Source organism: Brienomyrus brachyistius, chromosome 7 (assembly GCF_023856365.1).
Source record: "Brienomyrus brachyistius isolate T26 chromosome 7, BBRACH_0.4, whole genome shotgun sequence".
Classification (NCBI taxonomy): domain Eukaryota; kingdom Metazoa; phylum Chordata; class Actinopteri; order Osteoglossiformes; family Mormyridae; genus Brienomyrus; species Brienomyrus brachyistius.
This window is the reverse complement of record NC_064539.1, coordinates 10,406,616-10,431,500: the sequence shown is the minus strand read 5'-3', so window position 1 is coordinate 10,431,500 and position 24,885 is coordinate 10,406,616. Positions and strand designations below refer to the sequence as shown.

Sequence of the window (24,885 nt, the reverse complement as noted above, 5' to 3'; positions counted from 1 at the left end):
CTGGCAAGTTGACCTCCCCCCCGCCAGACTAAAGCATCAATGGGCTGAAAAGGATTAAAATAACTTTAGTACAGTGTGAGATGTATAGATTATCTTTTGAAAAAGGTATGGACCAATCAGAGTTTAGCTTCAAAGACTTCTGGGGGGGGGGTTGTAATATGGTAACCAACAACAGTGAGGAAAAACTGATGCAGTGATGAAGGAACCGTGTCACTGTAACAGAGATATGGATAGATCAGAAGCCGTCAACACACACATATGCAGTGTTTAAATACATTATTTATTTTGTTTTAAAATAGTTTCATTTTATACTACAGAATTAAAATTTCAAGGAAGTCAGGGACTTGCACAAGCAAGAAAAGTAACACACTCATTTGTTAACTTAAAATACTGGAAGTTAAAATTAAAACAATGAAATACACGGTGGGTGAGCTATTAGGGACAATGTTTAAATGCAAGCAAGAAAATAACTTCCATTTAAATGCTTATTATGTATGTGCATCATGCTTGAGCTTTGATTACCAAGTACTGTAAACTACTGTACAATAATTAACCACCAAAAAATAAGATGTTAAAATTAGGATTGTTGCACTTTTGTTCTCCCTGCCCATAGAAATTGCGGTGCTGGATGGATCTCTCTCTCTTTTTTTTGGTTAAACAAATATTCCACACACCATATCCTGAAAACATCAAGGTCACAAAAGTTAGAAAGTCACACTCTGATCTCTGCAGATGAACAAGTGCGCAACAGGAAGTGTATTGCAAATTCAATTTTGGTTCCCTATAGCTGGGTGTGTAGACCAGTATACAGGCCAGCGACAAAACAGAAGTGCTAGCGGAATCCAGTGGTTAACACTAACAATAAAATTGTGTGGGCTTTTACAGCATCTTCATCTGAGAATCTCTCACGCACATACATCCTTAACAAATTTAAAAACAACATCCATTCCTTTCGGTCAAAGATGCTGCTTCAGCTGTATGTTTCAGAGAATTTAATTCAAACCAAGGCAGAGGGATGCAAAATTAGCCGTGTGGTGTGAATCCTATCCCATTTGACTAAAATTTGAATCCCCCTCCCTGTTAAAATGACCTAGAGCCATAGTTTGGTGAGAAGCCCTGGATTTCAAATGTGCCAAGGGAGAGTTGGATCCTGTGCTGGTAGATCCAAAACAGGGGACTTACCGATTCCCTTTATGTATATACTGAACAGACTTCTGACATTTCATAAGAAACCCTTTCTTGCGCATTCTCAATTCAAGTCTGTTTAATGCCATCTGTAGCAGAAACAAAATTACAAGATGCTTCCAAGCTCAAAATGAATGTTTTAAAAATTCTCCAGCTTCTTTAAGCCAATACTACCTAAAGCAAAGACTCCTGTTTAACACACTGACAAGCATATCACTCTGCATCCTTAAGTTCATCTCACACACCCCGGTCTGATTTCCTGATATTTAGGTAACACACATCTATTACTAAAACAGGATTTGTATAGAGAGCAAAAACGATGCTATCTAGGGTGACTGGGGACATAGATTCTCAAAATGAATAGTGCACATTGTGAGGTGATCGGCTGGCAACGCTCCGCAATCAAACGCTGAATGCGGAAGGTACAGCATACCCTCATGTACGTAAAGGGCTGTCGGGGAAGTCGAGGTAAGGCGCACTGCTCATGCTGGTGTTAAGAGGCAATCTAGTTCACGTCCGTCAAACTTGCGCTGAGCTGGTAAAAAGACGAAGCGTGTCTGTACATTCACTTGGCTAAAAGCAACCACTGCAATGTTACCGAGATATTGGGACAGAGCATAGTTTGAGTAGAATGGGCTCAATGCAATGCCTGTTTCTATGACAACACACACTGATTCCATGCACAGAATGTGTGTATGACAGTACTGCGGAATTACTGGGCGGGGGAGGAAAATGTTGCTTGTCACCGAAAACACATATCACAGTGCTTTTCTCCTCCTCAATTATTAATTACAAAGCAATGGGAGATTTGAATTTACTAAACGTTTCAATGTCTGGGGAAAGAAAAAAATCAACTCAGTGGTTTTCCAAGACTGAGCTGTATTTGCTAGTCGATTTGCAGATGTTTTCAAATATTTTCAGAGATTTACAACAGTAATTTATTAGCTACTCTTATGCAAGAAGCTCTCTCACACAGCTGTATCACGAAACCATGAAATTTAGCTCACAATGAATTTCCAAAATATTTTCAAACCACATCAAACTTCATAATGTTTCTTTCCTAAATCAATTTAACTGTATGTAATGTAACTGCTACCAACACTAAATTAGATTAACTGAATCTGAGTATTTGTAGATTTGGATGCATGTCCACTGGAGAAACAAATTTGAAATGTATGCCTACAGTACATTAACATCAGTGAATGATTAGATGATTTTGTCCCATTTTATAAAATTACATTCTTTGAAAAACAGCGATGAAATGCAGCTGTAACAAGCAGGTGCATCACAGCATATTACATGTGGAGCCAGCATCCGTATTGCAAAGAAAAACAACAGCACATGGTAAAAACACATCTTTCCTGCAGGCCGTGCCAATCCCACCTGCCTGAAATGGACACTCTCACAGCTGAACACGGGCAATGCCATCACACTGAGCCCTAAACAGCTGTAGCGCCCTCCCTCAAATGCATTTTATTCCATGTTGCGCGACAGCCAACTGGATTACCGCCCAAATCACACGGCTGCCGCCTGAGTTTCAGTTGCCATCCCGTAGTGTAGCATTTTTCCGAAAATCATCCAGCCGTATTGTTATCTCAGATGGGAAGTTCTTACAGCTCCGGAACTGCTACTTCTCACAAAGCCTTGTGATTTTTTTTTTTAAATGCAGCAGCTTAATTTGTTTTATTTTCAATTCTTATGATAGCTAGCTTAAACAGTGCACCTACTTAAAAAGATACCTCTGGGTCACGATAGTAAAAAAATAAAATAAAATATTGCTATAATTACCATATAATCCTGTGCATAAGTCATGTCTATACTAGGTCACTCTGCCCTTTGAGAAAATTCAAAAAAAAAAAAAAAACTCCATAGAAAGCAGACTTGTACATCAGATTTTACAGTAGGTTCAAAGTAGACAGCACTCAGAAAAGGAAGTTCTAACAAGTTACAAGTTATCAGTAACACCCAGACGGGCCTCCTGAGAGGGAAGGATTTCTTCAGCGCACTTCAGGGAGGTGGGGGGAGGAAGATGGGGGGGGCTCATCAGTGCTTTGGTTGCTCACAGTAGGTATTTGCATCTGGCATCCTCGTCCAGAGTGAGGTCCACTACTTCAGGTGGGGGCACCCAGTTGGGCTGGATAGAGACTGCGGTCCACAGAGGAGGCTGCCTTGTGCTGTTGCACTGTGAGACGGGGCCGTGTTTCCATGACGACACGCTCTGGATCACACCTCCTCTGGGGTGAACACACCTGAACGCAACCAGAGAACACACCTAAGCAGCATGCTCATGCAAGATGGGGCTTGATTTTTAAACCCTTGAAACAAGCAGAGAAAACCACACACAACACCAGAAAAAAACTACAGTGTGGCCCCTGTATCCGGGACGTACTATGGTCTGGAAAATAATAATAATAATAATAAAAAAAAAAAAAAGAGTTGAAAAATTTGAGACCGTTCATGATTTTCAATCCATCCATGAATACAGGCTGTAAGTCAGTGAGTACCCACAATAGGCCAAGATGTTTTTAAACAATTTTATCATTACAAATTATGCTCAAGTATAATGTTTCACCTTGTAAAATATGTTTTTTTTCTTTGTTCCTTCATCCTTTGAAAAGTATAAAAAGCATGATTTTCATTGCTCCATCATCCAGTGATACATGATGTATTTTTTGATTGCAATATCATCTCTTGAGGATTAGGCTAAAACATCAGAATCCCGTTCACTTGAGAGAGCGCAGTACAGTATAGTACTGTATAATGTACTTTATTATTACTGTATTTAATGTTGGTAATGTTTTATTCTGGATATTTTATCAATTGCCATATATAAGCACATGAAACACAAACTAGATATTGGGTCCACAGACGATTTGCAATTAACTATGATTTCGGCTATCCGCAGCACGTCTTCGATATCACCCGCGGATAAGGGGGGGCTACTGTACTCAGATTCAAATCTAAGAACAAATTAATCAGAATCATATGCAAGAAAAAATAAAACAAATTAACAAACTCGCTTTTCTATGAACTCATATTCTTGACATCACTGAATGCCTGTTTTCATTCAACAGTATAAAGTTTTATAAATACAAATCTGGCCAGAATTACATCTTTACAAAAGAAATGCTGTAATCCAATAGAGGTAGAGTGTGCCCTGATAAGACTGTAAAGCCGATATGTATGAATCTGATGTATTACAAGTTGCCTTTGGAGCACAAGAGGCAGTCTTTAGCAGCGGCGAAGGATCTGGGTCCAAGAGGATGTCCCAGGACAGCTGGTGCATTAGCACCCTTATGGATTGGATGCTCAGCAGTAAGATGCATGCCAAGGATACAAAAAAGCTGAGTTGATCACTTAGCCACACATCTGGAGAGCATGGTGAAGACAACCAGCCAGACCAGGAGAGTGCTGAGAACCTCACCCAGTAGAGAAGGTGTGTAATAAACATCCATCCATCCATTTTCCAAACCGCTTATCCTACTGGGTCGCGGGGGGTCCGGAGCCTATCCCGGAAGCAATGGGTACGAGGCAAGGAACAACCCAGGATGGGGGGCCAGCCCATCGCAGGGCACACTCACACCCCATCCACTCACACATGCACACCTACGGGCAATTTAGCAACTCCAATTAGCCTCAGCATGTTTTTGGACTGTGGGGGGAAACCGGAGTACCCGGAGGAAACCCCACAACGACATGGGGAGAACATGCACACATGTAACCCAGACGGAGACTCGAACCTGGGTCCCAGAGGTGTGAGGCAACAGTGCTAACCACTGCACCACCATGCCGCCCCCAATAAACAAACAAATAATAAACATATACAGCAAAGGTGAAACATTAAGAGGCTGGCACAATTACATTTACAAGAGTACAAAGCACATTTTCCAGAAGAATTTGATGTCTAATATTTGGTAAATTTTTACATATGAAAGCATGGATGGATGGATGGATGGATGGAGACAGACAGATGCATATTTCTGAGGAATTCATCAAAAATACAGGGTTCTTATAAAACATGGAGACACCATGATCAGCAGTCAAAGTACACGGATGATGAGCAGGTGTCTATGGGAGCTCGGTCATGACTTCCTCAGACTTAACACTCCTTTCTAGGACCAGTTTGTTTTTAAAACATCTTAAAGAATTCTGCCAGCATGCTCAACAAATGTGAAAGGTTAACGGAGCTGTGTTTGCTTGCTGCAGGAGTGTTTGTGAAGATGGGATACAAACCTTGCGTTCTCCTGCACACCAACAATTTCCACCTCGCTGTCGGAGGAAGGGACGTCTATCTTCTCCTTGACCTGGTGGGGGCCACGAGCGGAGGCATCCCCATGTGCAAATGTTGCCTCTTTTTGACCTGAAACAACAAGTTCAACAAGTTGACTGAGACTGATGGACTGTGTTCACATCTTGTGTTTATTCTGAGGCAGGAAAGCTGGACCCAACCCTTCTGGACAAAGAGGGAACATTCCCCCTCATCTTGGCTCAAGTGTTAAATTTAACCAGAAGTACCATTTTCAGGTGTAATACAAATAATAGTACAAAAACAGCACGTACGTACAACAATTTATTCTCCAACACTGATTAACAGACTAACTAAACATATATCATGGATGACCAAAAAATGCATTATACATTAACATGTACAACGAGAAATAAGCAGACTTCCAGTAAAGTATGTCTTGGTAACTTATCTAATTGCATTGCACAGTGAACATGGGTGGCAGTTTCACAAATAAAAAAAACCACCTTATATAAAAAAATTGTATATAAATATACATTTACTGCTAAACCACGTCAAAAATCACAAAGTCAGAAACGCAGTTTAAACCACTTCTATTATTTTTTTAAACACTGACATCTAAGATCACAATATTGGATAACACTGCTTTCCCAAAACCTATGGAGAAATCCTGAACTGTGTACTGCCACAGTATCTTCTCAATGCACCATTCAAGAAGCCTTCAGCATGAGATGGGGAACCACCCACTGCTCTGAAGGCTTGCAATTTCACAGGACGGAATGGAAAGATTCAATAGGCCACATTAACTAACCTGTTTCGGAGCTTGAACCAAGATGCCCTCTTTCTGCCAAAGAAATTGCTTTCATATCCTGGGTTTTGAATGTATTTAGCTCTTTAGCTACAGCGGCTGCAAGCAGATTGTCCACATTTAACGCCTCCGGGTCAGAATTAGTGTCTGAAATATCATAATGTGCAATAACTGGAGGCCCATCTGTAGAAAACACAGAAAACACTAAACGTTACTTAGTGTCACCTGGCCCTGGATTATTCATGTCTCGGAATACCCTGAATTTCTGCAGCTAAAGTCACCTGTGATTCTGAAAAAAGCAACAGCCCACCCCATCTCAGGAATTTTCGTCCAAAAATCAAAGCACTCAGAAGCTTATACCAAGCACCACTGAAAAGAAGAGCCACCAACCTATCAAAAGCTTTGTCACAAACACATGGGAATCCTAACACATATTGGCCTTATTGCAATAAGGACAATTAACGCATGACGCGGACTGAAAAACACTAAAGCAGGTCATGTTATCTTAATATTTTAAAAAAGCAAAATGTAAACATAAGGGATTTTCAATAATTTAGTTTTTGGGAGCTAGACATCTGTACAAAATAAGTTCTTAATTTAACCATGCCACAATCGTCAATACACAGGTCAAACATGCTCGTATGTAGTTTAGGCTACACATAATTAAAAAACTTTTTTTTTTTTTGGGAGGGGGGGGTGTTCAACATAAACATTCTGAATAAGAAGAAACAGTTGAACGGGTCTCAAAAGCATATCATGCTCCGATTCAAAATTCTGAAAAATAGACTGACTTTTCTTTGCAGGTCAGTGCAGAATTAAACCAGAACACCTCACCCAAGTCACAAAACAGACACGATGCAGGATGCAGGCAATACGACAAGCAGCGCCCATTGTTCAGGAGAGGAGGAAAACCCTCACAGACAACCAGAAGTTAGAGATGTGGCGTATTTTAATTACAAAATCCCATGCTTGAAATGCTGGAAAGGTAATGCCATGATGACGGTTTCAGACACTCCGGGTTGGGGGGGGGGGGGGGGGGGGGGGCATCTTCATTTCCATGCTTTAAATAAATGCGTCGAGCCGAGTGAAATGTACGAGACATCGCATTTACACACATACATATTTCACATAATGAATAATTTTCTCACTCTATAAAATTGGGGTTTAAAATGGCATTGGTGCAAAATTACTGCATATAATGCAGGAATAACTGTACAATACACATGCATAAGACCCATGCAAATTAATATGTTAACCACCTACCCAGAGTCACATCTGTATTTGGACATTACTGCAACTCTTCATCAGTAGCAAAAGTAAGCTCTGCAAGCAGGACACTGAAACACTTCCTACTGTGGCCTTACAAGGTAAAGAAGCACTGTGTTTCAAATCATTATGTTAACCTGATATGTCCTCTCACACGTACACACATACACACACAGACACACTTCTTGGCACACGGTGCAATTATGTTCAGACACAGTAATCATCCACTGCAGACGTGTCTTACAAAAGAACGGGCCGAAACATAGGCTAAAATGAAATTCACAGTAACTCACAACTAGGGTATCAAGCAGTAATAACATGCATTCATGTGCTGTTAAAAACTGCTAAAATCATGAAAAGTGTGCAACCAGTTTGTCCCATTTGGGGTAGATGAAATTTACATCTTAGAAAAAGTGTAACCTTCCACAATGACCATATAAAGATACTTCTGAGAGGCAAAAGGCCAACTGCATCAACAGTATGTCAAAAATGGGTCATCTGCAGTGTTTTGAAACACCGGAACCTGGATTCATTTTAATATGTTATGCTGTTTAATATAATGTTTAATAAGTCAAACAGTGCCTACACATAACATTCAGATTCACATTGCATGTCCATACCTTTAAGTCTGAGTAAATCTGATTCCAATATAATGGTCACCTGTCAGATGTATACAAAGAAGAATTCACTGCTTTCCAAACTTCATTTTTAACAGACCAGGTAACCAAGAATTGATGATATGTTTCAGAAATACTAATGGCTTGACATCATTTGGTTGGATAGTGATTCCTACTGTACTGGGGCGGTGTTTGGCTTAGGACTTGTACCAGTGACCGGAAGGTCATTGGTTTGAATCCCGGGGCCTGAGTAAGGCCCTTAACCGGCTTCACCAGGGGAAAGCACCAGCGTTTAACACATCTGTTACTTGTGTCTCATGCAGTGCTGTGTCTCAGCAAGACTATTTATGTGAAGACAGTTTCTCCATGAGGATCAATAAAGTAACAATATTCTACTACACTACTCTAAATGAGAAATCTAGGGACACCACCTCAAGATGATCTAAAATACTTTTGTACATTTGTGACCCTTTTGAAAAGAGGGACAAGGATCTTTGCTGATACAAACGACCTGATACAGACCGACCAGATGCGTGACAGTAACTTACTTAGAGATGCCGCGCCAAGAATATTTGATCAGTTTCTCTCTAATCTTGGTCATCTTTCGCTTTGGGTCTTTCTGAGTTATTGCCCTACTATCTTCAGAAGTTCCTTAATAGTAGTAATTTAACACAGATGTTAATTGAGCCAGAAACAGCATCACCTGAGGCTATCAAAATAAGATTTAAAAAGTCATCGTTTAGGATTCTTCGGCACTGGTCTAACAACTTGATTCACTGCAGATTTACAACCTTTCATGCACATCGAGGAAAAAGAAATTAACATGTAAAAGTTAGTATTTAGTTTCCACAACAAGATGGCAAAATAATTCATCACAATGTCACAAAAGTTAAGGTTCAATGCATCGATCTGTAAAGCTAGAACTGATTTTTCCTGGTAATAAAGATACGCCTACTTCCAAATCATGTTATTCTGTTCACATGCTGCAAATAGATGGACAAAGCAGTAGCCAGGAGTGCAAATCTCCAAAACATAGGATGACAAGGGAAGGCTTATTAATATTCATAAATGAACCGCTCCCTGATAATCATTACACTTGATAGTACTGGGAAACTGGCCCATTTTGTAGCGCAGAATGCTCTCTTCTAAAGGTTAACATAATCCTCATGCTACGGTGCATGGAGTGTGAAAAAAAGTTGCTCTTTTAGCAAACAACAGCAGCAAGGGTCGAAGCTGTGACATAGCTAATTAGCTAGCCAAGTATGACAAGTAATGCTAGCCTTGGAGATGCATGACATATTGGTTAAAAACTGGTGTTAAAAAAGGAAAGAATTGAATAAAAAATGGTATCGGTCCAATATGTCAATGTTGATCCAGATATTGCTGCCCGATATGTCAACTTTTGTCATCATTGAATGTTAGTGGCACTATAGGTGAATCAGGTAGTGCTTCCTTAAATGTGTTCAATTTTTTTTCTGTACATTTCAGCAGCTTGGAGCCAACGATTTACATCTAATATTGATATTTAAACTTACAAATGACTATTGTTACACTTTCAACTAAAATATTTTACTGACAATACAGAAATGTCATCGTAAAAAAAAAAAAAAAAAAAAGAAAAATCCTTTGAAGTAGACGCAACTAAAATGAGCTATAACTTGAAAATGATGACGTGGAAAGGGGTCAGATTAATTTTCTGGGACATTTTCTAATACATCTACAGACAGGACTTGAAATGCACCACTTCTGAAATGTAAATGTTTTGGACAAAAATAAAAGTATGATTTAAATGGGACAGCAATGTAATCACATAATTTAAACTTAATTCAGCTTAAATGCAAAGCTTTCATCCATCATACCACAAGTGTTCTCTGATCTCTAACTCGGAGATGCCCATCAATGACTGTTTACCACCCTGAGTCATCATAGAAAATGGTCAGCTATGGGAAACTTTGGCATTTGGCTCAATGAGAAGCCATAATTAACACTCAAAAGGTATGCTCAACTGTAGCAGCACTGTGAAACGACATTACATAAATACTTAAACACGTACGTGACATTAAATGTTATTTTCTAAATACAGGTAGCAAAATTTGACAGAATCTACTACAGATCTACGCCATGTTTCTTGAAGTGTCAGCAGACAGAGAAAATATTATGAATTTTTGCTTGAAGAATGTAGTTGTTGGAGTGCAAGCAAACTGCATTTAACAGATATGCCCCCTTTAACATCAACCAACATTCAAAACTTACACCAAAAGTTTTCATTAAAAAAATCAATCACCTTATTAGGGCTGCCACTACCAAGTATTTTACTATGGATTAACCTATAGACAATTTTACCGATTTAACGATTCATTTTCCTCCTGAAAATCAAATTTATCATTTAAGTTAAACAGTTTCTTGTTAAAATAAAATCATCATTTCACGGCTTTAGACAATAGGTGCCAGATTGACACTATATGGTCATTATTTTCACCCTCAATTCAATAAGGAGATTAATAGTACGCAGCATAAAATATGAATGATATGCATATTGTGAAGCCCAAATGTTAGTAATCTGTATAAATTTGGCATCACTTTGTGTTTATTAAATTCAGTTAGATGAGTGCTGCATGCTTAGCTTTTTATTAAATCATGGAAGCAATAAGCACTGAAGTGGCGGTGAAGAAAGGGAGAGCTTAGCAAGCACATCATCTTTTAAAAGAGGAGATATCGTGAATAAACAAGGGAAAAAGACAGTGGAGGAGTGGCAGTACTTTTTGCTGATTACAGCTCGACATTTTTTTTGTAAATATAGTTTCCATTTTTATTTCAGTACTAGAGTTATTTTCTTTAATTTGTTGTTAGTTTTAGTTTACAATAACACCAACCCCAACAAGCCAAACGTGCACTAGCACACACAGGTACCGTCAATCAACGTAGAATAAGCCCAGATTCTAGCTACACGTTTTCTTAAACACTAATTCAATGGAGATTCTAAGGTAGCAAGGAGACAACTTTATCACTTTGATCATGAGTATATTTAACAGCTACAAGGATACAAACTATTAAAAAGCTCTCCGTACTTAATCACGTTTATTAAATTAAAATCGACAACACAGTGGTTTTGCCTTTTCTGGAGGTCCATCATCCAGAATAGCACTGCGCATGTGCTCTTCAGGTGCTCATGCATAGCTTGTGCCACTGTGGAATGCCATCACAACTTTGCAGAGTATAAAACTACCTTTTTGTTTAGTGATAATTTGAACTACTCCCATAATTACAGTGAAACTAAATGGAAACAATATTTAGAATATTACTGTTGACGTACTTTCAGTGTTGATGTCATTGACTACATCAACTAATCACAGCAGCCCTACCATAAATACACACACTTTTACACAAACATTTATAAATGTTGAACACAATCATTGATAATATTCATATTTATAGCCTAGTACTACATGGTATCTACCCCAGTATGGGGCATGCATCAAGTTTCTACAATGTAGCTCATCATCTTCCAATTGGTTGTACCGTAAAAAAAGCAGTTAAACTGCTGCCAAAAGTCACATTCACTCTAAATGCTTTCTCCTTAAATTGACAATTACAAGTTTTATTATTCAGTTACAGGCAGAGATGTACAGTCTCAGTAACAGCCCCTCATTTACTGCTAAGCACTAAATATTTAAGTACCGTATCAACCTGAAAGTGTTACTTCCCTTAGAAAAAGCATAAATCAGATATTCACAGCAGAAAAACCACAAGCAGACCCCTGGATGCATCTCGGCAATAAATCAAAACTGCATTACCATAAGACAAATTAACGGTCAAAGTTTTATCAAAAAAAAAACACCTTTCTTGTAATTCTAGCCAATGTCAGGATGTCATCACCTTACTTGCAACTAAATGCTAAACTTAATTCTGGAGAACTTTCCCAAATATGTGTTAAGATCCACAACAAAAAATTGCGTTAACCGAGTTAGTAATTAAACTGTTGGTGAAATTTTATCATTTAGGGCAGACTAATAAAAAGCCACGAAACACTATAATATGAAAACATGCAGAACATAATTGCATGTCATAGAAAAGCAAACTGCCATCTGATCATGAATAAAATGAGAAAAAAAAACTCCTTGCAACAACACACAAGAAGGTAACATAAGCAAAGGAGTCAAATTTAAATTTAAAGAAAATGTACAGAAACATTATTTCTTTTTAAATCAATCCTCTGCTAAAGTGGGGACAGCCTGTGTGCAAGCCATAAAAAAAAGTCCTCAAATCGGCACATGTAAATTTATAGCTATTTAAAGCTCAATCTGAAAGTGCATTGATGCAACACCAGGGAAGCACTTTTGAATGAGGGCAACAGAATCAACGAATCCTGGCAGTGTCCCCTCCATACCGAAGGGTAGTACACAAATACATTATCCCCAATTTGAGCATCACAGTCTTTTATTGAATTCTAAATCAAGATTAAATGCGCTGACAAGTTACAAAATTATCTACAGATTCAAAAGCATAGTAAAAATAATGTTAAAAGGGCAAACAAAAAAAAAATATACAAAGGCACTTAATGCACCTTCAACCTTTTTAAATGCAGTTTTGCATGTCTGGATATAAGCAAAAAGGAAAAAAAAAGAAAAAAAAAATGTGCATCTCATGCAACATCTGCCGAGGGTGAAACAATGCCTCGGGCCACAATACATGTCCATGCAGTATGCAAAACACAAATCAAGTTGACAAACCAAACATGTCAACCATAACACCAACAGTGGCACTCAATACCCATCTCCCCCCCCCCCAAACCAGAATGATAAAGGGTAATAAACCACTTCCCAATGGAAATGCCCAGAAACATTACCAAATGCATAAATCATATTTATCAAGTATTAACGTTCCATTCTTGACATTTTTCACAAGTTTTTTGTAGTTTCATGAAGGTAAAACTTGTTAAAGCATTAGGACAGCTGACCTTCGTTGAAACCAACTGTATATTAAAAACTATGGCAACGCAAAGTATTGGCACTTAGGGGCCTCAACTACATAGTATATCTAATTGAAACAAAGATCTTAAAATTGTCTAAATTAACATCTTACCAAAAATGCACTTTTCTAGAACATAATCTCTTTAAAAAAAAATAAAAAATAATAATAATAAAAAAAAAAAATTCAGCAGGAGCGCACAACTGCAGGTTTGTGTGTGCGCGTGTCTGTCAGTCAGTCAATCCGGGGATACAAATAAGGTTTTCAATAGTAGACTACTTTCCTTCTGCTTCACTTGAGATCAAAAAAATGTTGGTAATGAGGGGGCAAAAAAAAAAAAAAACAAAGACTTCAGCTTCTTTGGTGGGGGAGACTGATAAGTACACCTGTCAATGTGCACACTGTACGTGCATGACTGGTGACCAAAATAAGCAATATGAACTGAGCCCAGGACAAAAGGAAAGGGCCATTATTCAGTCGGTAGGTAATTCTATACTGGCTATTCAGCTGGAGTTTCGGGTTTTAAGGCTAGAACTTCCCAAGTAAGGTATAGGCTTCACAGAACGTGCACAGTTTACGTTTTTGGTTTTCAACGAAGTACCTAATTTGGTACAGGCCAAAATAAAAGGTTTGCCATCTTGTGTGCTTTGCTATAGTGAAACACTTTCAAACTGTAATTCTACCACATCACAGGGCAGGTATATTGCCAACTGCTGTTAAACAGGACTGCACAGTTTGAAGTTTACAAAGCCTGAACTACTGGATGTTTTAAATTGACCACAAACAAGAATTACTTAAAAACAATTCTAGACCTATGTAAATCTGAGTTGAAAATGTGACGGTTGCATGTATGCATGAAGATCTATCAGCAAAAGTTGAGAAAGTGGCTTTCTACCTACAGTGCCCAGCCATAGGAATCCATTCCCTCATCGTTGCTTATCAATATGACAATTTTAACAAAGTGAAACTATAGTTTAGGGAACATTGTCTTTATTCCTTCCAAACAACAACTAAAGTTTCCACTAGAATACCTTCTGTATTTGTACCTACAAGTTCCAAAAGTGACACTGTACAAAACTAAAGTATACAGACTGCATCAATGCTGCAGAAGCTGAACCACAAATGTACAGAGTAACCAAATCAAGCATATAAAATGAGAGAACAGGTAAGGCTTCAGTCACACTTCCCTCAAATGCAGGTTCTCACAGTGATTTGGTGACCAGGTGCCCCAAAACACATGCAGTGGTTAGGCTGGGCCAATGAACTTAGTGCATTTCAGCCATTTTTATACTGTAACAATTTACACATGAAAAGCAATGTTTTTTGGTACAGAGAAAGCTCATTTCGACCTATTAGGATTAACTGCTGATTGACCAAATTATTGTACAAAGACAGCCTAATATATGCCACAGGGGACGTAACCATTTATATGAAAAGGCAGCAATTTGAAAGTTAATTAGTTCTCACTTCCAATTGTTTGCAATATAGCATGGAGACAATATACTAAGGAGACTTTATGACAAAATGTAATGCAATTCCATAATGGTGACTAATTTACGACATAGGATGTGGAATAAAATTTAAATTTAAAAAAGATTAATAACAATAATGATAAATCCCCAACAACCCTATTATTCTGTAAAGAACCTTTTCACAAGTGGCAAAGCTTGGCATTTTCTGTGACGGTAGCTAGTACTGATTTCCAGACAATGGATGCATATTGTCTTGTGTCCCCAAGATCATGCTTAAATGTTCAAAAGATCAGGGTCTTGACCAGGTGGGTTTCCATTTTGGGAAACCAGCCCCGACGGGTTGTTGTTAAGAGGTGAGGGGTTCGCGCTTGCATTCTGCCGGGCCATCATATATGCGGCCAGAGTCTCGGCTGACTCTGATGAGGGCAGGAATGAGCTGGGCGGGGACGGACGAGGTGCCCTTTGGCACCCTGAGGGCAGTTTTGACTCTCTAGCATCTCCAGAGTTCTTGGACGAATCTTCGTCCGAGTCGAGCCGCGTGAGTTTCTCCATCCATAAGCGGAAGCGCTCCTCTGTCTGCCGCTGCATGGCGGCAAAGCGCGTCATGGCCTCCTCCAAGACGTTGCCAATGCTGTTCCGGTCCCAGGTCGCGCCGCTGTCCAGCAGGCCCTGAATATGACCGCTCACTCCTTCGGCACGACGGAAGCCAGCTTTAAAGACATTGAGGCCATTCGAGAATTATTTCAGCATTTTGTTGGTAAAACACGTTAAAGTTTGGTTGTAGCCAACCCCACCTAAATAAACCAGTGTTTTTGCATGATAATAAACATGCAAAAAAGCAGTACAAAAAAGCAGTACAAAAAACACTTGTTTCATGTGTGACTGCACGTGTCGTCAAAAACTGTACATTCTAAACTGTATCACTGTATACAAAATTAAGGGAAACTGCATGAAACTGGCTAAATCGCTAAGCTAACCATGCTCAAAATTTGTTCATTCAATAAAAACCAATACTCCTTTGCAAACTCAGAACTCAATCAAATCAGCAATAATTATATAAACAGAAATCAGTACTAAACCAATACATTTCCAAGATGCAAGTAAAACACACCAGTGACCAACCACAACATTTTCAACCATGCGTCTCTATGGACAGCTCCTTTGTAAAACGTTTCAGGAATTTACAAAAAAAAATAAAATAAAATAAAATAAACAAATTCCATGGTTAAAACTATCCAGCTTTCAAAACCAGGGATGCAACCTGAATCAAAGCTGCAATGTGTATGCAGTACTGATGGTGTTAAAACTTCATTTTCGAATGAGATTACAGAGCATGAAAGATGACCAAAATACTAAGTAAAAGACCCCAGAAAAGGTTTGAGTACAACATGTAAACTATATTGCTTATTAAATCAACCTCTTTCATGAGAAATTAATCACAATGCCCTTAAGTTTTGATTACACCAATTAGAAAGGAGTTAAAAATCAAAGGTGTTAAAAATCAAAGCTGGATTTGGACGACGACTTATGACAGAATCCTCATTTGGAAGAGAGGGAGAGAAAGAAACGTTCTACAGTCAAAACAGGAATGTTATCACTAGACGGTATACAACATACTGCAAATTACCCCCCTCCTGCACTGGACCTCACAAACCATAATCAGCCAGTGCTACCTCAACTTTCACCTGCTCCTTAAGCAAAGAAATACAAATCAAAAGCTGCTCCTTGTTTTTAATTTAGTAAACTCCATTTATAGAGTCAATTTTCAAGACCAGACAAACACTTCATTAACTTTATGGGATAGAGAACCCTTGCATTTTCCCATTTGCCAGTGATGTTAATAAAAATAATCCTTTTCCAAAGCAACCTTACCCCTACACAAGTGAACATTTAGGAAATTACAGCAGGATATTTAACCAGAAAGTAATTGTTTACAGAAGTCAAATGGGTTGGGCAGTGGTCATTTACACCGAAAGCAGCCATGAATTTCAGAAAACACTGGCAAAATACCATCAGTACAAGGAAGCTTGGCGTTCACAGGGACAAGGTGACACAGTAATATCTGATACAACATACAGGATACAAATGTGACTCAAACTCACTTTGCATAAATCCTCCCAATGAGTCAGCAAATGGCCAATTATAATGGAAACCACAGGCTATAAAGTGGGGTACACCCTGGACCCTTTCTGGTCCAACACTCAAAAATATGCACGCACACACACACACGCCCACAACTTTACCTGAACATTGTCTCTTTGAAAGACTGGACCAGAACACTATGAAAACTCACGTAAAAGTAGTAAGAACATGCAAACACGCCAAGCACAAAGCAAAATCACAGGATTTCAACCCCAAATTCCTAAAGCTGTTACTGCACAGTGCCACACTGAAACATCTTAAACACCTTTACAAATCAATTTAAGAGGCTGAATAACTGCAAATCAATCAAAAAGCAGAAACAGTCATTTAATTTCTCAAAACTGTAGAGGAGACATACAGCACAGTACAAGTCGAAAGACACTTGAGGAACAGACACCTATTTTACTGATCGCAGCATCTACACTAATGTTTTCCTGATGGAGTAAAAGGCAACACCACAAAAAAATCCATGTCAGCTTAGGATGACTTTGCAACACAATGCAATTTTCTTAAAATCCTTACCTTTCCCATTTCATGTTGTCAGACTTAATACTTAAAAGATATCGTCACAAGAATGGGGCCATGACTGACCAAACACATGCACACAACTCAGCAGTGACAAAACTGAAGGGACCGTCTTTACTGGATCGACGGGTGAGGTACCTGGTATATCCGTGGTGATTGTCTTGCTGCTCCCTGACACCACATCTTCATCATCTGAGGAACTGGTGCTGGACTCGCACGTCAGATCGCTGTCACTTGTACTGCTGTCCTGCAGCAGGTTGTACTTTTTCCTGGCGGCTGCCTCCCGCTTCTGCCTCAGGAGCCGCATGCGCTCCTTGTGCTTCTGGCTCCGATGCCCTTTGACCTTGGCCAGCCGGCCGTTGGGCTGCTTGTCGCCACCACTGGGTTGGCAGCGATTCTTCTTGGCAGCCATTGCCGAAGACATTTCGCTTTCAGAGCGCAGACGCCGAGACTTCCTACCCCCAACCGCCACTACCTGATTACTGGCCCCTTGGCCGAGATCGCCAGCCTCGGTGGCGCCACTAACTTCTGCTTGCACTGCACTGCCCTCATCCCCAGATGACAGGGTGTCAGAGTCAGCCAGGTGTCCACTGGAGGAAGGAGAGAGCATGCAGGGGTTGGAGGAGTCACTCTCATAGGCATGGCCTGAAGACGGAGGCTTCTCGCTCTCCGTGGAGGCCTGCTGCGACTCCGGCGAGTCTCTCCGCAGCTCCTTCAGCAGACAGGGCATGGAGAGCAGGCCTGGCTCGACCTGTAGGGGGCTGTCGCCTTCCTTCTCAGACAGGGAGGTGGTCTCCGTCTTAAGGGGCTCATCCTCTCCCGTCACCACAGCAGCTGCACCTGTAGCCGCTTCCTCCGTCTGCGGCTTGGAGTCCACCAACTCTTCAGGCTTTTCGGTGTCGGCCATCTTCATGTCAGTCAATTGGACACCCCCGTCTGTCTCTGGTCTCAGAGCACAGGGCGGTGGGGTGCGGCAGCCGGGGTTACCAACAGGAATACGCCTGCAACACAGAAGAGGTACCACTGACAGAGTATACATGACAAATCCTCTGATAAGATGCCCTTCTTGTGGAAACACTTCGGTCATTCCATGTCAGACCATCACACTTTCGGACCTCATCGTCGCGGACTTCAAGGAAACTTGGCATGCTGATTTGGTCACATGAGTAACTCATGAAACTAGTCATGTTTGGGATCAGTATTGAGGGAGATTTAAGCAAACAAGGTTTTAACTTGGTTTTTTTTTGGGGGGGGGGGGGAGGGGGCTATGAATTTGACTGGCTATATTTACCTTAATATAAGCTGTACAGAAATGGTCCTTATATTGTTTTAAAGCTATTGTCCAGCTCTATAGATTGAACAAATAATATGCCATCCCCATTTGAATGTATGCAATAACGGATTAAAATATAAAAAATTCAAGAAAACTATATTGCAAAATTCATCAATTTACTAAAGCTAAATCATAATGTCATGAACATCTCCAGAAAATTTGGTCTTTGGATTTTAAACGTGTTGCGGAGATATCTTGACTTAAAGGTAGCATCACGTGGCTTCATACCGCTAATGGGCCTTTTTAATAGCAGCCAAACTGATATGAAATACAATAAAATCTTGTTATAACGGACTTCAAGGGACCTGGCAAAACAGTCCGTTATATCCAGAGTTGCTGTATGCACAACTACAGGACACCGTTTACTCATGCCACACCCTAACAGACACACTTGTGGTATAGATTATATTCTACATGTAGTAATCCAACTTTACCTGACCAGATGCGTGACTATTAATAATCCCAACTACGTTTCTGCACTGGATATCACTGGCACGCCACACGCCTTGTAGGCAGAGCCTCCATGTCCGTTATAGCCGAACAAAATCACAGCTAAAAGCGGCCCTCGGGACCAAATTGTTTCCGTTATAAGCGAAATTCCGTTATATGCAAATCCGCTATATCTGATGCTTTGTCTGCATGTTCATAAAGGCGCGGGGCCGGGACCAGCGGACCTCGTCCGTCATAGATGATATTCCATTATAAGCGAGTTCACTATAATAGGATTTTACTGTAGTATAACAAGTGTAAGTCATAACATTAAGTTTACAAATATGCTACAATGAAATTTAATGGAAGCTTCATTAATATCACTGTAGACACCTGCACTTGCCATACTATTGAAAAGGACCACATGGCTAGTACACCTGTGCTTGTTATGCTATTTCATGCCAGTTTGGCTGCCATTAAAAAGGCCCAATAGTAATATGAAACCATGTGACGCTTCCTTTAAGTCAAGATACCTTAGCAACATCTTAACCCTCTGGGGTCTAGGGGTAGGGAACACACTTTCACTGACTGGGGCATGGTTGCACATTTCATTCAATATCAAACTTAATTCATGGCAAATAAATTATTTCTTATATATTTTATTTAGCATTAAACTCATCTTAATCTTAGTGTACTTTGTAAATATGTCAGATTTATGTGAAGTTTGTAATTTGACATCAAAGTATAGACAAAATGCAGTTTGGAACACTTGCAGAAACACTATAAAAGTCCATAGTAAGCAATGGTGGCAGTTTGTTTTTATCCCAGATATCTGATCACCAAAGTCTTGGCTACATGAAGTAGCAACATTCAGTTGGATAAATAAGAAAAACCGAACTCATGTCACTATTTCTGATATTCTTTCATTGAATATGCAGCAACTTTCATGTGTGTGCATGAGCTATTCACACCTGGCCACGTCACCCCCCCTTTTATGGTGCTGATGGGGATGTATCTGGCTGTGTTGTTCATCAAATTACTATGCGAATGCGATTTGAATACGTGGAAATGCGGCTATTTAGAATGCAAATACCGATCTTCAGGTGAGGGCAGCAGTACACACCCCCGATGCAGGTAAAATAAAGAAAGGTGACATGACTTACGTTTTTTGCCGATTTAATCTAATTAAAAAATGTTTAATACTTCCGACAATTGCCGTTTTGAAAAGACAGATTACGGATTTAGTTAGCGTCTTTTCATATTTGTACAATACGATTTCAGCGAGTTATAAACTGAATTACACGAGAAAGATGCGCAGCATCGGCGACGATGCCACCGACACTAGAGGGTTAAAAGCTGAAGACCAAATTTTCTGGACATGCTCATGACATTATGATCTAGCTTTAGTAAACAACAGATCTGTTCTGTTATTGAATTTTTTATATTTTAATCAGTTATTACACAGTAATTATTCAAATGGAGATGGCATGTTTGTTCAATCTATAGAGCTGAACAATAACTTTAAAACAAGGACCACTTCTGTGCAGCTTACATTAAATATAGCCAGTCAAAGCCATACACCCCCCCCCCCAAAAAAAGTAAACTTTGTTTGCTTAAATCTCCCTCAATGTTGATCCAGACCAGCATGCCAAGTCTCATTAAAATCTGTAACGATGAGGTCCGAAAGTGTGAAGACTTGACATGGAATGACCCACTTCAAGCTGGGGACCTGCATCAATAAACAAAGCAGTTCTGACACAGTTGTTACTTGGAGAATGGGTCATGTCACTGCAGACATAGCTGCCAATCATCTAAGCATTCCCAATATAGTCTGCCAAAAGGCAAAGGATCCATTTCATGCAAGGGATAACAAGATGTGAAACGTTAGCAATATCAAAAGGAAATGACCCCAAAAATTCACTGAATCTAAAGGATTACTGGATTTCCTAATTTTCATGAGCAAGGTGACTTGAGGGGAACAATTCCAGTATAGAAGCTATGGAGGGCATAAACAAGGTCAACCCAAGACACTACTTTCATATTATAACATTTAGCAACAGACAAATGGAGACCACAGAAGAACCAACTCAAGACAAGGGTGGGACTTATTACCAAAGGTCATTCGTGTACTGAAATAGGAGAGGTTTTGTACCAACTTCTGTCTCCAAAAATTTCAGACAGATGCAAATATCCAAAATAAGTTACTGGACAAGAAATAACCTGTAACAAAGAACAAGTTCTAAACTATTTTTAAGATAATGTGGGAAAGTAGCAAACAAGATTTCAAAGGCTTTTATAGAAATGATTAACAGTAAACCAGAACAGTCAAGAGACAATAGTCTGCCATTACAAAAATGACAGGGAGAAAATGACTCACTATATATATATATATATATATTCACACAGGTTTCTTTGTAAGGTCACGGCCCTCGATACAGATAACAGTTTCTTCAGGTCCTTGACTAGGCCTAATCACCCTCACATCACTGTGTATCCTTTTGGTACAGATAACCTTCCTGAAACAGGTGCTCATGGCATCTCATTGTTTGCAGAAATAACAGTCTGCTTTAGCCATGAGCAAAACCTACACATTTATTTATGCACCAAATAGAGGCACAGTAGGCAGCACGGCAGATTTTAAAACTGAATACGTCCAATAAATGGGCAAAATACAATTCACTTTGGATAAAGGCATTAAGGAAGCAATCAAAAAATGCCCAAACATTTGCCACAGTACGAAAATGGATTTTTAAATGTCCCAAATTACCTATTATTTATATATATATACACAATTGGGGATTAAGTAAAAATTTAACAGCTAAATCAAGTTTCTTAAGCCTCATTATAAATGTATAATGTTTAAATATCAAAGCATGGCAACCCTTCACAAGAATGCCAAAGGTGGAGAAAACCATGTGTTTCTTAAGTTCAAGAGGCTAAACATTAAGGGCGCTTTTCCACCGCACCACGTACCGTACTTTCGGTACTTCAAAAAAGTACCAAAAGTATGGTACTTTTGTGTCGGTTTTCCCCTGGCGCCAAATGACATCATCAGTGACCGCCCATGACTGACATCATCACAAAGAGCGGCGCAATATTTCTTTCGCTGAATTCAAACATGTTATTATGACCCTTCACTTTTCTGTAGTCCTGCTTGAGTTTTTTTATTTTCAAGCGGCGTTGTTCAGTGTTTCGCGTGTGCCCCATTCTTCCAAGCGGCATGCTATTACAGCAAATACTTTTTTATTTCGAGTCGTGTCATCTAAATCCTGCTGGATCTGTTCATCTGACCATATGGCGATTAAAGCCTGTGTTTCCTCATTTGTCCATCATTCCATTTTATTCTTTTTTATATTTTTGTTTCTACTGCTTTTTATTTTGTTTCTTGCTGTTCGTTGTGTGTTTCAAAAGATGCCGGTTGAATTTTGTATTTCAGTGGCAGGCTATTTGCATAACCAATCGACAGCAAATACGTTTGCCAGTCCTACCCCAAAGTTCCGAAGTACCAAAAGAAGTACCACAGCTGGTTTAGCACGTTCGGTACTGGTACTCGACCGGAAGTCAATGGAAAAGTGAAAGTACTGTACTTTGTGCGGTGGAAAAGCGCCCTTAGTCTGCATTGCTCACAAGTAGGCTGTGATCAGAATCATCCTTTGTGGACAAAAAGCTATTTCTAAATTCCACACATTAACCCCAGACCTGCTAAGTGATGAAAGAAGCAATTACCTATTTATTGAATGAATTTAGACTTACTAACAGCAACATTGTTACTATAAAAGCAATTCAACAACTGGGTTCTACCAACCTCAAGCAAACAAATACCAATTACTGATGCTACTCACTGTAGTAGCAGTATCAATATTGCTAGTTTTATATTTGCAGGTTTGGTTTCTGAATTTTCAAATTAAGAATCAAGAAACAGGGAACATACAACTAGCAGTAAATCAGTTTTTTTGAGCACTCCCCGTTTCGGCAGGCCATGTGACAGAAGGCCATTTTAATTCAGAATTCCATGCAGATCACTATAAAAACATTACCTAAAAAAGATCCTCCACTTCGAGGTTTCTAGTTTCCTAGGACTATAAGCTAAGGAACACCAAAAATTGACCAAATACTGAATCATTTATGGAAAATAAGTTTTAAAATTAAATTATTCCGCTATTTGATGTATCCACCAAACTTCCCTAAAATCTAAGTAACAGAAGCATGAGGCTTTAAAAAAAAAAAAAAAAAAAGCGGAATTCCTATACTCTACAGCAGTTTATACACTCTGTGGAAAAAAATCTGTAAATACACCACATTCAGATACCTTTAATTGCAGCTGTGTTACTGCCAACTAAAATGGCTGTAAGCGAACAGGAAACACTCCGCAATCTCTCATTAAAAGCAATCTAGAAAATATTTATTAAGTTACTGAATGAGCTTCGTTCGTAGTATAAGCAATAACGATTACTTTAAACGATAGTTTGGTGCAGGTTGTGAGGGGTGTTATGTCTCGCCTTCCCCCCGAAATATATAACAGATTTTTTTCTGGCCCTTCGTTTGGATGCTCCTAAATGGACCGCGTCCCAGACGAAAATACAATTTCTCTGGCGCTACGTTATAACATTCCCGACTATGGATGCCGCGAATACCCGGGCCTCCAAAGGGAGCGAACGGCGGCCGCGTAGCCTTAAGTCGAGCTGGCTGCAAGTCGGCAGGGGTAAAAATGACGCACTGCAACAGCAACCGCAACATCGGTTGCTATTTTTTGCCGCGCCCAAGCAGACCGCCAGCAATTACGCCAGAATAGCCAATGACCGGGACGACGGAGCCTACGTGCCCCGGGAGGCCGCATCTGCCACATAGCGTTTGAGAGCCGTTTCAAAAACCCAGACCTCCCGTGGGGGCCAGCGTGTGACTATGCTTTTTATGGGACAACTTCGGACAGAGGGAATTCAAGCGTTTATGGATTAAATAAAACATTTATCTCTGGGATGCTGCGCGTAAGCCGGCTGCGGATCACTAGGCCCACCGTTCAGCCGCGCAGTGCGCCTTCAAAGTCCCGAGAAGTTGTTTATAGTTGCTCGCGCCAGTAAAGTCCGACGATTTGCAACACTACAACACTGAATATACCTGCAGCCATCGTCAATCCCAGGGCAACCCCCCCCCCCCCAATCTCACTCGGTAACTAGAGAAAAAAACCACGGATGCAAATATACAAGCAGCTTCATTTTATTACCGCATGAATTCGGACATGGATATACCACGGCTCATACGCTTGTCAGCTACATTAAAATGCTCTCATTCACACCTTATTTTGGTGTCAACATTTAAGTTTCGTGCCGCTTCTAGTTTCCGTTGAAACTGCAGCTACTAACTTCAATGCGCACTAGTCTGGAGTTATGAAACAGGGCCACCGACCTCTTTCATATCAAAAACCCTTCTTCACGTTTGCTTCGGCTGCATTGCGAAGTTAGACGGCAGATAATCGCAACGACAAAATGGAAGGGCACAGCTAGCTGCACGGCTAAAGGACTGTATGCTAGCTAACTAGCAATACCCACATTTCAATATCGTATACTAAAAACTTACCTGATAATTGAAGTGTTCGTCTTTACGTGTCCGGCGTCTTTAACATCTTATGCTGTCAATTTTTATAGCTTTTTACATTGTTCGAAATAAACGCTTAATATCAACAAACAACATTAAGTTAAACCTCTTGCTTAAGTACCTCCTAGCACCTTGTTCTACTTTATTTTAAAATGTCACCACCGGCCGTTGTTCACGTCATATACATGCGTAATTTCCGGGGAAAGTGCCCATGGTCGACTAAAGGGAAAATGGGGTAGCGCCCTCTCTCGACGAGGAAAGGAATAGGCATTTAAACCCTTCAAGGAATGGTCCTCAAAAAT

General features: G+C 39.8%; 1 protein-coding gene across 4 annotated transcripts; it reads right to left on the bottom strand.

Annotated features, from left to right (window-relative positions):
- Nucleotides 1–259: 259 nt before the first annotated feature.
- c7h18orf25 (chromosome 7 C18orf25 homolog) lies at nucleotides 260–24,758 on the bottom strand. Of its 4 annotated transcripts, none has more exons than XM_049019205.1 (5): nucleotides 24,566–24,757; nucleotides 17,368–18,252; nucleotides 6,243–6,422; nucleotides 5,419–5,545; nucleotides 260–3,434 (listed from the first exon to the last, which is right to left on the bottom strand). In XM_049019205.1, the coding sequence occupies exons 2-5, from the start codon at nucleotides 18,140–18,142 to the stop codon at nucleotides 3,245–3,247; spliced, it is 1,272 nt and encodes a 423-aa protein (XP_048875162.1). In that variant the 5' UTR covers nucleotides 18,143–18,252; nucleotides 24,566–24,757; the 3' UTR covers nucleotides 260–3,244. The 4 variants fall into 4 exon arrangements, with proteins under 4 accessions (XP_048875162.1, XP_048875161.1, XP_048875164.1 ...); XM_049019204.1 differs by having other exon boundaries at nucleotides 17,368–18,230; XM_049019207.1 differs by lacking the exon at nucleotides 6,243–6,422 and having other exon boundaries at nucleotides 17,368–18,230; nucleotides 24,566–24,756.
- Between the last annotated feature and the right edge of the window lie 127 nt (nucleotides 24,759–24,885).